We start from the raw sequence: 15,743 nt of genomic DNA, 5'->3' as shown, positions 1-15,743 counted from the left end.
TTAAGTCTTCTTTAAAAGATAAAGAAATCAGATCTCAGTTAATAGCCAACAAATAATGATGTATAGTTATACCGAAGTTATGACGCTTCAAGCAATAACTGGCTCAACTAGCGTTAGCGGAATGACGCAAAATTAGCAGGTGACCAGTGACCACTCCCAGTTCGCTAATATGTTTGCATCATTAACATACCTTCCACTATAAGCACGGTTTCTCAATCTTAACATAAAATATAACATCTTTTCATGTAATTTGCATCTCTAATATACCCCAGTCAAACTTGCATCACTAATGTAGTGGGGGACTTCTTGGGAAGAATTAGTTTCTAGGGACTTACACATTTATGCTCATTTCCCCACATTTGTCGCCAGGGGGAGAATTCCCCAGAATTTTCCGCTAGGAGTGGCTGAGCCCTATGGTGAATTCAAAATACGCGCTCCTGCATCATCATCCCGTCATCATCTGCATCATCATCCGCTCCTCCCAAAAAATCTCGGATGAGGTTGGATGAGCTTGGAGGAGAGCCGTTTCAGAGGAGCCACGGGAACATTTTCGCGAGGAAATCAGCTGTTTGCGGGCTGTAACGTTCGGCGATTTATGGCGCGCAAACATAAGTCAAGGGATAATAATCGCTTTCTAATAAAATAACCTTAGATTAATATCAAACATTACTATTTAAAGATATCCAATCGCCATCAATCACTAAAATCATTTCCACTTCCCTCAAAGGTCTTGGTCTTGGTCGTGGTTTAGGGCGCATAGCCTCATCGGGCTCAGAGCGTCCGTAGATGTCTTGTTGCCACTTTCATGTCTTCAGAGTTGGTAGGTAAGACAATGGAGTACTAAGCGTGGTAGTGGAACGGAAAGACAACAGCGTACCGGATAGAACCAGGATATAGTGTTGAGGAATATTTCCAGGTAGGACAGTAGTTAATGTTAGTAGCGAACTATAAAATGGTTATGAACTTAGAGATAAAGAACTGAAAATGAAAGTAACATAAACGACCGGTATCTTTTATGCCTGGCTTTTTTCAACAGTCAAAATAACACTCCATATACATTAATTTGCCATTGATAAACACTCTGGTAACAATAGGTACGCTTGTCTCCTCGTTAGAGTAGGAGGATGTCGTTCATCACCATAACCATCATAACATGTATCGATACACTGTGGTCGCAGACCAGTTGTTCAGGCCGTGTACGTAGGAATGCTTTGGCCGTAGTGTTTCCCTAAGCGCGCAGCGTGGATCCATGGATAGAGAGACCAGCTGGTTAGGTTCGTCCAAACTAATTAGTTTCTAAACTACGTGATCAACTACGCTCGATACTGTCTTAAGTGCCACCACCGTCGATTGTCCTGTCAGTCAAGAAGTGTACATTCATTCACGATCAGTCATACTTCCACGCACCACTTCCACATAACACAGACCACAGTACTGGTGGGACAAAGCACACGGAGACAGATGCAAAACAAAGGACATAGAACATTCATATTACATCTAGCGTGTTACATGTAAATAGAGGCACTACCATGCACACAGGCTTTTGACTCCAGCATTAAAAAAAGAAAAGAAAAAAAGAAACACGCGTCGGGTATACATACGCTATCGCACGTGAGTCGCACGTAGTCTGGCTTGGGCCTTGGTCTGGCTCTATTGTTTCTTAATTCACTGTTTACAGGCGTTTCATAAGATCACACGCTCGCAAGAAGATCATCACTTCGTTCAATATCTCAGGAAAGTCGTCACATAGCAGCGATTTCAGACACAGCTGAACCGCATGTCTCTGACACAGTTGCTGCAATGGTTGTCTCTCGATGGCGTACATTGGACAATCGATGAGAAAGTGCTGTACAGAAAGCAGGCAGCGACATCTTTCACACAGTGGTCTAGGCTCTCGATCAATGATATAAGAATGGGTGTACCGAGTATGGCCCAGTCTCAGACGACATAATGTAACCTCTTCTCTTCTACTGGGTCGGCTACTGCTAGACCAGTGTTCCACACGCTCCTTGATAGCTTTCAGAGTAGTGCCAGCAGGGTGATCAGTCCAGAACCGACCAAACATATCTCTGATCGTAGAGCGGATTGCAGGATAAAACTCTCGCATCCCAAGCAGTGGTGTAGTTATATCATTCAGGCTCATGGCTACCTTCGCCTGTATATCAGCCGTCTCGTTTCCTGTTATACCAGTGTGACCAGGTATCCATAACAGGATAATCGAGAAACCAGTATCAAGAAGAGTGTGGACATGGTCCAAAATCTCGGTAATAACAGGGTTAGCTGAGGGAGGGTTTCCAATGGCCATCGTCACGGACAAGGAGTCAGTACAAATCACCCATTTCTTGTCATGCTCAGTTTCAATGTAGCACAGTGCTTTTAGAATGGCAGTCGCCTCTGCTGTGAAGATGGAACACTGTACAGGCAGTCGGTACTTCCCATAGCGATCACCATGAATATAAGCACATCCTACACCATTTGGGCCCTTTGCACCATCAGTAAAAATGAAGGCATAGTCAGCATAAGAATGTCTCAATTCACGGAAATCACACTGGACTTTTAGATTGTCGAGGCAACTTTTACGTTCATCAGTAAGTCTTAGTATCTCGCATCTCTGTAAACGCCAAGGCGGTATATGGCTCTCTCTCAGTGCAATTGCAGCAGGAAATACATATCCACTTTCGTCTACCATCTGGAGCATACGTTCATACAATGGAAATCCCGATATTCGTTTCATATATGCCGCCTCCACGTGGTGCAAAGCTGCATGTCTCAATATAAGATGTCTACACGGGTGAGTATCTCGGCTTTTAACTTTAAGACAAAATCTCAGAGTTAGTTCGCATCGCCGAAGTCTCAGCGGAAGAACATCAGTCTCAACCAGCAGTGGTAAGATCGGTGATGTACGGAGAGCTCCGGTTGCTATCCTAAGGCACTGATTTTGTATGGAGTCAAGTGATTCTACCACCTTGTTCTGAGGTCCATCTAGAATCTGGCAGGCATAATCAAGAATAGGTCGTATCATGGATTTATACATGCGTATCAATACACTCCGGTCCGCCCCACAGCTTCGTCCGGCCAAGCATTTTAAGACAGATATCCGTTTAGTAGCTTTACCCTTAACATACTGCACATGTTTAGTAAGATTCAATCTGGAGTCAAAAATAACACCCAGAAACTTCACATCATCACAGTAAGGGAGTGGCTGGTCATAAACCTTCAGTGATGGCAAATAAGTCAGTTCTTGTTCTTTCATATAGCGCCTAAATATGACGGCATTACACTTATTTGGGGAGAAGACAAACCCCCAACGATCGGTCCATTCGGTGACACTGTTCAGAGCTGTCTGCATTTTTTCAATTAGAGGCAAAATCCGCCGACCTCGTACCCACATGGAGCAATCGTCCGCGTATAGGGCATATGAGACATGTTCAGGAATATTGGCAAAAATATCATTAATCATCAGGTTGAACAAGAGCGGGGAGATCACGCCTCCCTGTACGAGTCCATTCTCCTGAGTGAAAGTGTTTGAGAGCACGCCATTTTTAACTTGGAACGTTCGTTCCTCAAGGTAAGATTTAACAAAGTGCATAAGCCTTCCGCGGAGTCCAATGGTATGCATACGATGGAGGATGGCCACTTTTGATGTGAGGTTATATGCACTTTGTAAATCTAGAAACACCGCCAATGTATACTGGTGATAAAAGAATCCTTTCCGCACCTCGGATTCCAATCGAGTTAAATGGTCAGCTGTATTCCTTCCCTTCCGGAACGCACACTGGAATTCAGATAAGATACTGTTCTGTTCAACATACCAGGTAAGTCTCTTTGTCACCATCCGTTCCATGATCTTGCTAAAACAGGAGGTAAGCTGTATGGGTCGGTAGGATGCAGGCTCGTCTTTTGGCTTGCCCGGTTTAAGAATTGGTATTATAATAGAGTGTTTCCACTGTTGCGGTATTTCCTCAGCACACCATATGCAGTTTATCATGTTCAGCACATGTACCAATTGTTCCTGGGAGAGATGTTTAAAAAACGCATAATGGAGGTTATCAGGTCCCATTGAGGTATTTCCACTCTTAAAGATCGCTTCTTTTAACTCAGGCAGTGAGAATAGATCATTGTATACTTCCTCGTTCTGAGACACGAAAGAGGGAAGATGAGCGCTCATCTCCCTCTCGTGCTCGATAAACCTTGGTCTGTAGTGTAGGGAAGATGATAGATCAGAATAAAATTGTCCTAAAACATTTCCCACTTCCAGCTGGTCATCAATCACCTCGTCTCCAACCTTGAGCACGGGTAACGACTTCCTGTATCTTTCTTTGCGGGTAAATTTCCTTATTATTCCCCATAGTTGTTGCAGTGGTGTGTTCACATTGAACAGGTGTAAAAGTTTCTCCCACGACTCCTTTTTCGCTTGGCGAATAATTCTCCTGGCCCTAGCCTTGGCCTCCTTGTATGCCATTAGAAGTGCAGTGGTTCGATTACGTCGAAAACGGTTCAATGCCGTTTTTCTAGCACGGATTGCTTCCTTACAATCCTCATTCCACCATGGACAGCTATATTTGGGAGGACCTGTTTTCTGTGGAATAGTTTCACGTGCAGTCGACAGAAGTTTCTCCACCATAGTTTGATAGCTCGCATTCATGTCAGTCACATCAATGTTGTCAAAATTACACTGGTCAGTAAATTCACACCACTTGGCCTTATTTAAGTTCCATCCTGCAAATATGTCCCGCCCAGGCTCAATAAACGCAGATTGTAATTGTACATCATAAGAAGCATATATGGGACAATGGTCACTGGCATGGAGATCTGAATCAGTCCTCCACTCCATATATTGTCCTATTTCACTGCTGGTGATAGTAATATCAATGTGTGACCAGAGTCCTGTGTACTCGTCCATGCGTGTGGGACAGCCATCATTCAGGAGGGTCAGAGCATTGTTCCTTATGATACTTTCAATTGAATTCCCTCTGGCATCACAGCGATCCGATCCCCACATATAATGTCTCGCATTGGCATCAGTGCAAATAATAAAAGGCTCGGGTAATTGCCCTACGAGATTGTCAATCTCAGTAGTTGTAACCTGTGGGTTAGGAGGTAAGTACAAGGAACAAACACATATACGTTGGCGACCCACTTTCACACAACACGCAATAGCTTGCAGTGCTGTAGTTAAAGGGACCTCATAATGTGGAAAAGAATTGCCAACATAGATACATACACCACCACAACGACTGTTGGAAGGTGAGTATCCGTTATACAGTGTATAGTTGGGAATACAAAAATCATATTCATCTGTGGAGAGGAAATGAGTCTCTTGAAGACAAATCACTTCACACGCTTTCTCAATAAGAAGAGGTTTAACTTCAGCCCATTTAGAAATTAAGCCTCGACAATTCCATTGCATAACATTCCATGCCATTGTTAGTACCTTGTTAGTTTCTTTTTTGTTTTGTTTTTTGTTGTTGTTGTTTTTTTGTTTTTTTTGTTTTTTTTTTAAGTTAGGGTATGATCACACACAGGTGTGCTGTCTACGTTCCCTGTGCAGACTTGGGCGGATCCGTCCACGACTTCCGTGGCAGAGATGTGGATCTGTCTCTGCTCACTCCTGTCCTATCATTGGGTTTGGTAGGCCTGAGTATAGGGGGTGATGGGGAGATCTCATCTGAAAGCATGAGCTGTTTTTGTTTGTTTTTGTTTCCTCCTTTGTTGCTTTTGTCTTTCTTTGCGGGCTTAAATGGCCCAGCATCGTCTCCAGTGCCACTGCTCCCTTGCGGGGCTGTGGAACCATGGGATGAAGCACTGTTGCGGGGCTGAGTGGGTTTTCTTTTGTTTCCCTCAACCTCAGAAGGGAGGGAAGCGTCCAGGGCCTGAGTCAAATCGTCCATGTCATCCTCGTCACTTTGTCTGTTGTGAATACTGAGGGTCTCCATTGTGTTTTGCGACTCCTGACCATCACCATCTTTTCCACTTAGCCGTCCACCCAGAGTAGAGCCGTCACTACCACTGATCTGGCAGGTACTACTGGTTGAACGTTGCGTCAGCAGTCTTTCCAGCAGTGCCACCATTTCACTCATCTTTGACTCTAACTTTGTCACTTTTTCCTTTAGCTCATCATCATTGGCAGCACTGGGGGTACGGACTGTGTTGGCATATGACCGAAGTATTGGGGGAGGCTCATGCCTGTCATCATAGAGTTTTCGTGCAGCAGAGAAAGAGATCTCCTCCTCCACCTTGATCCGACAGATCTCTTTCTCCTTCATCCACCGAACACACACATGATCCTGGCAGGAGTGTTCCTTCCCGCAGTTAACACAGTGGGGAGCACAGCCACCCTCATGGGGTACCAGTCCACATCTCAGGCACACTTTGTTTTTTGTGCATCTCTCAGCTGTGTGGCCAAAAAGGCCACACTGATAGCACTGGAGAGGGTTAGGCACATGTCTGGTAATGTGGTATGTCACATAATCCAGTTTCATTTTAGAGGGACACGTCGGCTTATCAAAAGTCAGGAGTACAGTCGCTGTAGGTACTACTTTACCATTGACCTTACGAGTGAATCTCTTGGCACCAGTGACGCCATGGTCACTCAACCAGCCGACAATCTCGTCCTCGCTCAGGTCCTCCAGGTCATAGGCACGGATTGTGCCTCGGGAAGAGTTGAGCCTCCTGTCACTTCCCTCAAATCTCATTTATAAACAACTCACATTTGTATTACGTGCGTCAAATATGTCTACGCAAGAGCCTCCTCCAAAAAACCAACTTTCGTTTGGGATGAGGGAGGAGGCAAATAGTGGTGGTGAGATGTGAAATCAAGATGAGCTTGGAGGAGCTTGGAGGAGCGACGGGAACGATTTGATTCCAAGAAAACTTGGAACCTTCTCCATGAACTAACCAAAGGCAGATTACATAAAACTAACATTCAAAAACAGTTTGTAGATGAAAGTGGTAACATTTTGCATGACAAAAAAGACATTGTAGAAACATTTAATCAGTTCTTTACATCTATTGGAAGGGATTTGCAAAATGCTATTCCAAAAAATAATGTGAATCCATGTGGTAATGTTAAAGCTAATGTAACCAGAACCATGAAGTCTTGGGAACCTCTTACTAACACGGATGAGCTGAAATCTGAATCAAATAATTAAAGAAACAAAAAATGTTGGAGCTGGCTTGGACAATATAAATGCTAGCATCTTCAAGAAAAGCTATTTACCAATACTAAATCACTTAGTACACCTTGTTAACCTGTGTTTGACTAAAGGAATATTTCCGTACAATATGAAATGTGCAATTATTAAACCTATTCACAAAGGTGGGAAGAAATGTCACATGAACAATTATAGACCCATTAGTATATTACCATATATTTCAAAAATACTGGAAAAAATCTTACACAAAAGGATTATGCACTTTCTTACACAAAACAAAATCCTCAACAGCAGTCAGTTTGGGTTTCAAAAAGGGCTGGCCACTTATATGCCTTTGTTGCTTTTACAAGAGCACATAACCAATGTATTTGAACAAGGGAAAATTGCAATAGCCATCTATTTAGACTTCAAAAAAGCATTTGATACTGTTGATCCCGACATACTAATAGCTAAATTAAAACTGTATGGTATTCAAGATGTTGCTTTAAAACTTATACATTCTTATCTCACTGGTCGGCAGCAACAAGTAGAGTACGATGGAGTAAGTTCAGAATTTATGCCAATCGAAATGGGAGTTCCTCAAGGCTCAGTACTTGGACCGCTTTTGTTTTTACTTTATATTAATGATTTGCCAAATGTCTGTAATAACGCCAAATTTCTTCTGTTTGCTGATGACACAGTTGTGATATTTGATAATACAAATACTGCAAACCTACAAAATGACCTTGACGCACAACTTCCCACCTTATGTGAGTGGTTGAAAGCAAACAAACTCTCATTAAATACAAAGAAAACCGTTTATCAACTTTATAGCAAATCACATACCAATGCCAAAATAAATGTTACTTTGAACAATGATGATATTCCTGCTGAAGAAAAAGTAAAATATCTTGGTGTGATTATTGACCCTCACCTAAATTGGAGTTATCATATAAATCACTTGAGTTCCATCATCAGTCGTAACATTGGCATGCTAAATAGGTCCAAATTTTTCCTTGACACTAATTCACTGAAACTTCTATACAATACACTCATCCTGCCCTATCTCAATTACTGTTGCCTCGTATGGGGATTCACTTTTCCTACCTACTTGAGGAAGATCGAACTCCTGCAAAAAAGAGCTGTGCGCATCGTTGCACAACAACATCGGTTGGCTCACACAGAACATCTCTTTAAAAACCTAAAAATTTTAAAGGTAGACGCCATAGCGAAACAACAGCTGCTTGTGTTCATGCACAAGAAACTCTTGTGTAATTTACCTGAGAAATTTGAAGATCTCTTCATCTTTATAAATTCACCCACCATAACAACCAGAAGCAGAAATCACTTTTTTGAACCTTTCTCTGAAAAACTTTACCGGACTCGTGTAAGTAAGTGGATTGGGCCAAGAATCTGGAATGCTATAATTGCTCCTGATTTTACTCTTGATTCTGCCTGTGAATTGTCCAAAGACAATTTGAAAAAGTTTACAAAGCATTACTTCCTGCATACACCCCTATAACTGTCATTGATATTATTTGTCTCTACATATAAAAGTTTACTATCCTACAACGTTCGATCAAGATCTTATTATCACTGCCTTAGACCTGTACTTAACCTAGATTGTATGTTACAGTTCTCTATGTACCGTGATGTTACCAATCTCACCCGCAACATGCCGTCTTCTGGTGCCCATTCCACAACAAGCTCTGCTTAGTGGATGAGCACCGGATGACGGCAGACTGACTATGCACGAACCTGACCAGCCCTTGCCTCTGCCCAGCATGAGTGTGTGAGTGTCTGTGAGTGGGTGTGGGTGTGGGTGTTGCGTGTTTGTTTGCATGAACTGAGTATGGTCTTGTATGTTTGCATGTTAAACTGCATGCTCCTCTCCCTGCCTTCTTCCTGCATCCGATTCTGTTCTGCATGGTGCTTTATCATACTATGGGGTACTGGTAGTATCGGTATAGCGGACAGTCATTTGCTGGATTTGGCGTGACTACTTCTCTCTTTTGCATGCTAGATAGTAATTTTGCCTTTTGTTTATTTCACCTTCTTAGCAGGGAGTGCCGCGACTAGTACATACTCTTATGTTTTGTCTGGTGTTAACGTAAGGTTCTGTGAGTCGCTGGGACTGCGGTGGGGGCACTCCTGGTCATCTGTTCATGGGTGACGGACTATTTAGGAAAAAAAAATTTGAAACGAGAGGAGGTTAGAGGAGCTTGGAGGAGGTTAGAGGAGCGACGGGAACAAACCCTATGAGTGTTGAGAGTTTTGTATGAAAAATCGCAAAGCTCTAGAATCCAGAGAAATAATCAAAAGATAGCGCTTTTTTGCTTACGCTTTTGTCTTACAGGCTACAGCATTAAGCATAGCATCAGATAAAATCCAAATGCTACTTTTCAAAATAAGCAATTGATGCCAACTAAAAAAATGTTTGACCAGTCAATGAAAATATTTCCGTCTGCATCTCAAGTTTTATTTTGAATCTTTATTTCGGGACATTTTCCCAGTATCGCAATTTTTTGACGACTTTTTATGATAACGAACGCAATTGTTCCTCTTACGCTATTCGCGGGGTTGATGTAAATTCAAATTTTTGTTTTGTAATTACGACGCTATTTATAGTCCATCATATTTTGTGTGGTATACTGAGATTTATTGTGTTGTATTGCGCTTGTTGTGTATATTGTGTTCGCCTATCTCGTAACGTCTCGGTTGCACCATCCAAGGCTATATACCAGTAAAACGCCTTTTTGTTTTGGGGCGACCAAGACCGCAAGAGGGTGGGCCGTGCACGTGTGAAAATTGTGAGGGGCTACCTCCAACTAACTTGTGCACTGCATCCTACTAACCGGTCCCTTGCAATGTGCCAAATTTGAGCACAATCGGCCCAGTCGTTCTAGAGATCTGGAAGCGGCACCCTGCACGTGTGAATGTGCGAAATGGGTCCCAACTCCCAACTGGTCCCAACTGACTTTTGCATGACACCCTACTAACCGTTTCCTAACCATATACCAAATTTCAGCGCAATCACTTCAGCCGTTTTCAAGATCTGGAATCGACCCCTACACGTACAGCCACCACTAAAGTAATGTAGGGTTTTACCAATCTCAACGGTTGGCTTTGACTGGTGATTGTTTAATGCGGAGTGATCGAAAAGGAGATGTCAATAGCTAAGGTAGCAGCTGCTGCAAGGGTGACGATACATATAAGCTACATTCAAAGTTTCATTGTAGTCTGGTTGATCGTTCCTATTACTTCCTAAGCTTCAGAAGCAGAACATACCCATGACTGAAACCCCACATTACTTCTGCTGTGGACTGTACACACGTGCAACAGCACCCCCCCCCCCCCCCCTGTGGTACCTACATAGATATGCATTGCCTAGTGGGTGCCTACCTACATGCCAACTTTCAGGGCAATCAGCCCAGTACCGTAAAACGGGGTGTTAAGGGACAGTTTTGAGGTGTTTTGTTATATAACTCAAGAAGGGTTGGAGATAGAAGCATCACATTGTCAGCATTTTATGTGGAATTTGGTGCTTTACATGCCTGCCACATTAAAGTTTTTAAGATTTATACTTGCATAATATTTTTTATTATTTTTCATCACTGTCCCTTAGCACCCCAATGTGGGGTGTTAAGGGACACCTATAGTATTCCAAGAAATGGTCATCAAATGCCCACAATTGGGGTGTGGAAGGGCACACAATTTATTTATTGAAATGTTTGGCATATTCTGTCACAAAACAAGTCAGGTTCATTCACCACTAATGACCTTTTTAGCCAATTACGTGTAATGCAGTTTACGCTTGTGGAAAATGTGCTAATTATTAGGTAAACAGAACCAAAAAGTAATCTTCTGTCATCAATAAAAACCCATGTTGAAGCTTGTCACTTGTCATTATGTTGCCCTCTTTGTTTTAGCCCTTTTATGATGACATCACATTTACTTACATCAGTCTCCATTGACCCATCATTGTAAAAGAGTGTTGAGATGTTTTGTTACATAACTTAAGATGTGTTAGAGATAAAAGCATGAACTTGCCAGCATTTTATGTGGAATTTGGTGTTTTCCATGCCTACTTAATTAAATTATATTTAGATATTATTTTTTATTTTTTATTCCCTGTTCCTTAGCACCCCACATCCACCTCAAAATATGCATGTATCCGGAAAAGAGGAAGAGGATGATGAATGAATGGGTGGATTTGCACAAGTTTTTCAGGAAACATGTGCAATACATGTGACAATACACCTATGCATTCATTTTCCCTGCACACCCACTAGTTTATGTGGTACACACAGAGTTTTGGAGATGTTTCAATTTTGTGAAAATGTAGCATGATTTTCAAATACATTTTTGAACCAAATCACTTGCATGAAAAACCATACCATTTTCTCCTATGGTCAAGAGCAAAACAGTGTCAACTACCACACTGAAGTTTTTATTGAACCTTCTCAAATTAGGAAGTTAATATGACTCAAAGTTTTTCCCATGCAACTGTCCCTTAACACCCCACTGTCCCTTAACACCCCATTTTACGGTAGTTACCGAGATATTGCAATTGTTACTAAACTGACCCCTCTTCTTTTTGCACGTGGCACGTGCATAAGGGGTCACCCACATGCATTGGGAAATGGGAATAGTCCAATACTTGGTAGAAGGAACGAAGCTACCCTACAAAAATTACCGCGTGTAAATCCGTCAAGTGGCTGCTGAGATATAAGCCTCGCAAAAGCATCCGCACGGCCGGCCGGCCGCTCGCGTAGCAAATCCGCCGCCGCCCTAGCGGTGACCTTGACCTCCGCGGTCTGTTGCGGCTCCAAAGCCAAACCGGCGTCGAATTTGGAGAGCTCGGGCCCTCCCAGCTCGGCACAAAGTTCCACCTATGTACATGACCCTGATGCAAATGACCTTTGACCTGTGACATACCTACTTTTCGAGACCATGTTTGGCCGGAATCGCGATTCAGCGCATGTCGGCTCGCATTAGCCGCGCGTTTGCAGTCTTTTCGTGGTTTCAAGCGTTCAAACATGGATGTAATGGTGGTCCAATGCATTAGGGTGAGTGTCAAGGTCACCTGAAGGTCAGGTCAGGCCATTGGCCTTTGATGGCCTCGGTTCACTTTTCCGAGTTTTACATGTTTCCAGGCTAGTTTTTTGGAGCTGAATTCGAATTTAGCAACCATTTGAATATTTACGAAGTAGTTTTACCTTACGAAGGGTCATTTTCCTAACATGTTACGAAGCTGTCCGAGGCGGTTGACACCAACTACGAATACCCGGCAGGACTCCTACTGGTTGACCTGACCTGACCTGACCCGACCTGGCCTAAATGCATGAAGACATCATCTGTGATCAAAACTAACATGATATTCGTGATCAGCACCCCGAAAAAACCACAGCAGCCACACTTTACGACGTTCTAACAGGTCCCGATTTTCCCGACTTTTGGGTCATTGACCTGACTTGGAAGCTCAACCAATGACCTAGGACCTTAAACTTGGGTATCATCGGCCTCCTCACGTTACGGGCAACACTGCTCGTTTTTTTTCTGCGAAGCTCTAGCTCGATCAGGGGCCAAACGGGAAGTGTGGGGGGGGGGGAGGGGGAGGTCCAACGCCCACCCCCTTATACCTTCTCGGTTTGCAAAACACCAATACGGGCGAGGGTTAAGTCTCACTTATGCCCAGGTATTGAAATAAGGAGGCTCTTGAGCAATTTTTAAGCCCACATGCATGACAAACTGCCTAGTGACCCAAGAATTATGCATTGTTGCTTGGCATGTCGTGGTTAGGGTCATGCTCATTAGCAACAAGAGGTATTTAATAAGATTCTGCATGTTTCAGTAAACCCAACCATTGTCTTTTGTTGTTGTGAATTTTCTAGATGATAGACATACTTTCCTGTATTTAATGTATGCGTTTTCCCTCAGGTACTCTGCAAGCCACTGTGCCAGTCGCCGGCTCAGCTGCTACGATGGACGTAGAGGCGCTGAGGGCCGTGGTGCAGCGCTACCTGCGCTCCCACCTGCTGGACGCCGCCTGTTACTGGGCCGACAAGGTGTGCTCGCTGTCGGCCGACGCGCCGCAGGATCTGGTGACGCTGGCACACTGCTACCTGCTCACCTCTCAGCCGCAGCGGGCCGTGCAGCTGCTGCGCCGCTCTGGCCGGCTCCGCGGCGACGACGAGTGCCGCTACCTGGCGGCGCGCGGCCTGTACGAGACGCGCCTGTACCAGGAGGCGCTGGCCGTGCTGCAGCCCGAGCTGGAGACAGCGCCGGGCGGGCGCGCCGCGCCGCCTCTGCTCGATATCACGGACGTGGCCGGCCGTGACGAGCCGGCGCACATCCTGCTGCTCAAGGGCCGCGTGCACGAGGCGCTGGAGAACCGGCCGCTGGCCGCCGAGTGCTACCGCGCCGCGCTGATGGCCGACGTGCTGTGCCACGAGGCCCTGGTCGGCCACCAGATGCTGACGCTGGACGAGGAGCAGAAGCTGCTGGAGGAGCTGCCGTTCGAGCAACAGCTGCCGGCCGCCGACGCAGCCGCCGTGCGGCAGCTGTACCAGCTGCAGCTGAAAAAGTACACCGCGCCCGGCGAGGCGGACGACCCGGAGGTGCCGCCGCCGCTAACCGAAAACAATGACGTGCTGGTGTGTCGCGCCGAGCAGCTCTACTACAACTGTGACTACGCGCAGTGTTTCAAACTGACCAGCCGTGTGCTGGAGCGCGACCCCGACCACGCGCGCTGCCTGCCCATCCACCTAGTGTGTCTGCTTGAGCGTCGGCGCACCAACGCGCTGTTCCAGCTGGCGCACCGACTGGTGGACGCCTACCCGGAGCGGGCGCTCGCCTGGTTCGCCGTCGGCTGCTACTACTACTCCGTGGGTAAGATGGAGCCGGCGCGGCGTTATCTCAGTAAAGCCACCACTCTGGACCCCGTGTTCGGGCCCGCCTGGCTCGCGTACGGCCACAGCTTTGCCCTGGAGAACGAGCACGACCAGGCGATATCGGCGTACTTCCGCGGCTCACAACTGATGCGTGGCTGTCACCTACCCCTGCTCTACGTCGGCCTAGAGTACGGACTCACCAACAACGCCCGGCTGGCGCAGCAGTTCTTCAGCCAGGCGCTGGCCATCGCGCCGCGCGACCCGTTCGTCATGCACGAGCTGGGTACGATCCTGTTCGCCAGCCGTGACTACGCCGGGGCCGAGCGGCTGCTGACGGCGGCGCTGGAGCAGGTCCAGCACGAGTCTCATACGGTAGCTGCCGACCGCTGGGAGCCGCTGCTCAACAACCTCGGACACACCTACCGCAAACTGGGCCGCTACTCGGAGGCCCTGGAGGCGCACGAGCGCGCACTGGTGCTGGAGCCACAAAGCGCCAGCACGTACGCCGCTATTGGCTACACGCACGCTCTGATGGACGAACCGGCGCGCGCGGTGGACGCCTTCCACAAGGCGCTCAGTCTGAAGCGGGACGATGCTTTCAGCACCCAGATGCTGGGCAGTGTGCTGGAGCAGCTGCTCAGCTCTCAGGCCGTGCTAGACTCGCCCACCGCGCTGCTGGTGCCGATCACTGAGCGGGGCTCGCCGACGCCTGTGACCCCAGTAGTAACACCGGCGGCAGCGGCGGCCGGCGGTAGCGGGGTAACAGGGGGCGGCAGCGGCAGCGCGGGCCTCTGTACCAGCCTCAGGCTCATGGACTCCAGTGACGATATGAGTTTGGAGCTGGACGATACTAAGTAATCGTGGAGCCTGTGAGCTGTTTGGTGTCTTGTCTTGGCGAGCTGCTGTCTAGTGACGGAGTACGAGACCGTAATCGGACGGTGATGTAGCCAAAACTGGAGGTGACCGGCGGCTTGATACCTCATCGGACACGGTATGCCGTGATACCACGGCGGCGTGATGAGCCGTGGTACAGGATCAGGATGTGATGCGGCGTGAGCCTGTGATACGGGAGACCACACAGCGTCTCGGATTGTCCCTTGGCCGTTTCACTGAACTGCCTGTCTGGGTGGAAGTTACAGACACTGGCAGTTCTGTGGACTGCCTGTCTCGATCGGGGGTCGTCCGTTCGGACGGCCATATTCAGGTGTTAACATTGTGTTCATGAATGTATCTCGCTACGCTCATGCCATTTCGATGAATGAAAAGTGCTATTGCCATCAAATGCAGGTGCATTATTTAAGCGAGAAGCCTGACGTGATTGGGGCGCGCGGCGTAGTAGTGTAGGTATATTTTTTAGGCAATTTCCGTACGGACCACCAGGTTTTTAAGCAACTTCATATGACATACCAGTTCTTAAGCACCTTCGTTCGACACACCAGCGTAGAGAGCCTGGCTCTCAACCGCTGGAGCCGTAGAGAGCCAGCATCGTCAGGATTGGATCACTGATTTATACTCTGGTCTCACCTCCAACTTCCCGTTTTCAGCACTGCCACTGCCACTTGGACCGGGCTCGCCTCAGAGCTTGGCTGCGGTTGATTTTGGCATTAGAACTACCCTGAACTAAATCTCAATGAGTTTCATCCTCGTGTTGAAAATAAGATGTTAGATAGTATATTAAAAAATTGCGAGAAATAATGAGAAGTGAGAACGTAAGGGA

The 15,743-nt window shown here is 46.2% G+C and overlaps 1 protein-coding gene across 6 annotated transcripts; it reads left to right on the top strand.

Annotated features, from left to right (window-relative positions):
* Window positions 1-548: 548 nt before the first annotated feature.
* Window positions 549-15,308, top strand: LOC122389671 (cell division cycle protein 16 homolog). 6 transcript variants are annotated; one of them, XM_043381905.1, is made up of 2 exons: window positions 549-820; window positions 13,074-15,308. In XM_043381905.1, the coding sequence occupies exons 1-2, from the start codon at window positions 787-789 to the stop codon at window positions 14,882-14,884; spliced, it is 1,845 nt and encodes a 614-aa protein (XP_043237840.1). In that variant the 5' UTR covers window positions 549-786; the 3' UTR covers window positions 14,885-15,308. The 6 variants fall into 6 exon arrangements, with proteins under 6 accessions (XP_043237840.1, XP_043237843.1, XP_043237842.1 ...); XM_043381908.1 differs by having other exon boundaries at window positions 731-916; XM_043381907.1 differs by lacking the exon at window positions 549-820 and adding an exon at window positions 7,753-8,520.
* Window positions 15,309-15,743: the final 435 nt, after the last annotated feature.

The sequence above is a fragment of the Amphibalanus amphitrite genome, unplaced genomic scaffold (genome assembly GCF_019059575.1).
Source record: "Amphibalanus amphitrite isolate SeventyFive unplaced genomic scaffold, NRLGWU_Aamphi_draft 000367F_arrow, whole genome shotgun sequence".
Taxonomy (NCBI): domain Eukaryota; kingdom Metazoa; phylum Arthropoda; class Thecostraca; order Balanomorpha; family Balanidae; genus Amphibalanus; species Amphibalanus amphitrite.
Note: the sequence above shows the minus strand (reverse complement) of the source record. Positions and strands in the feature narration are given on the sequence as shown.

Excerpts from the sequence above, each read along its gene's own strand:
- LOC122389671 (XM_043381904.1), top strand. The coding sequence starts at position 8,125 with ATGCTAAATAGGTCCAAATTTTTCCTTGACACTAATTCACTGAAACTT. Across the intron at positions 8,525-13,073 it reads ACTTTACCGGACTCGTGTAA|GTACTCTGCAAGCCACTGTG; the intron begins GTAAGTGGATTG and ends GTTTTCCCTCAG.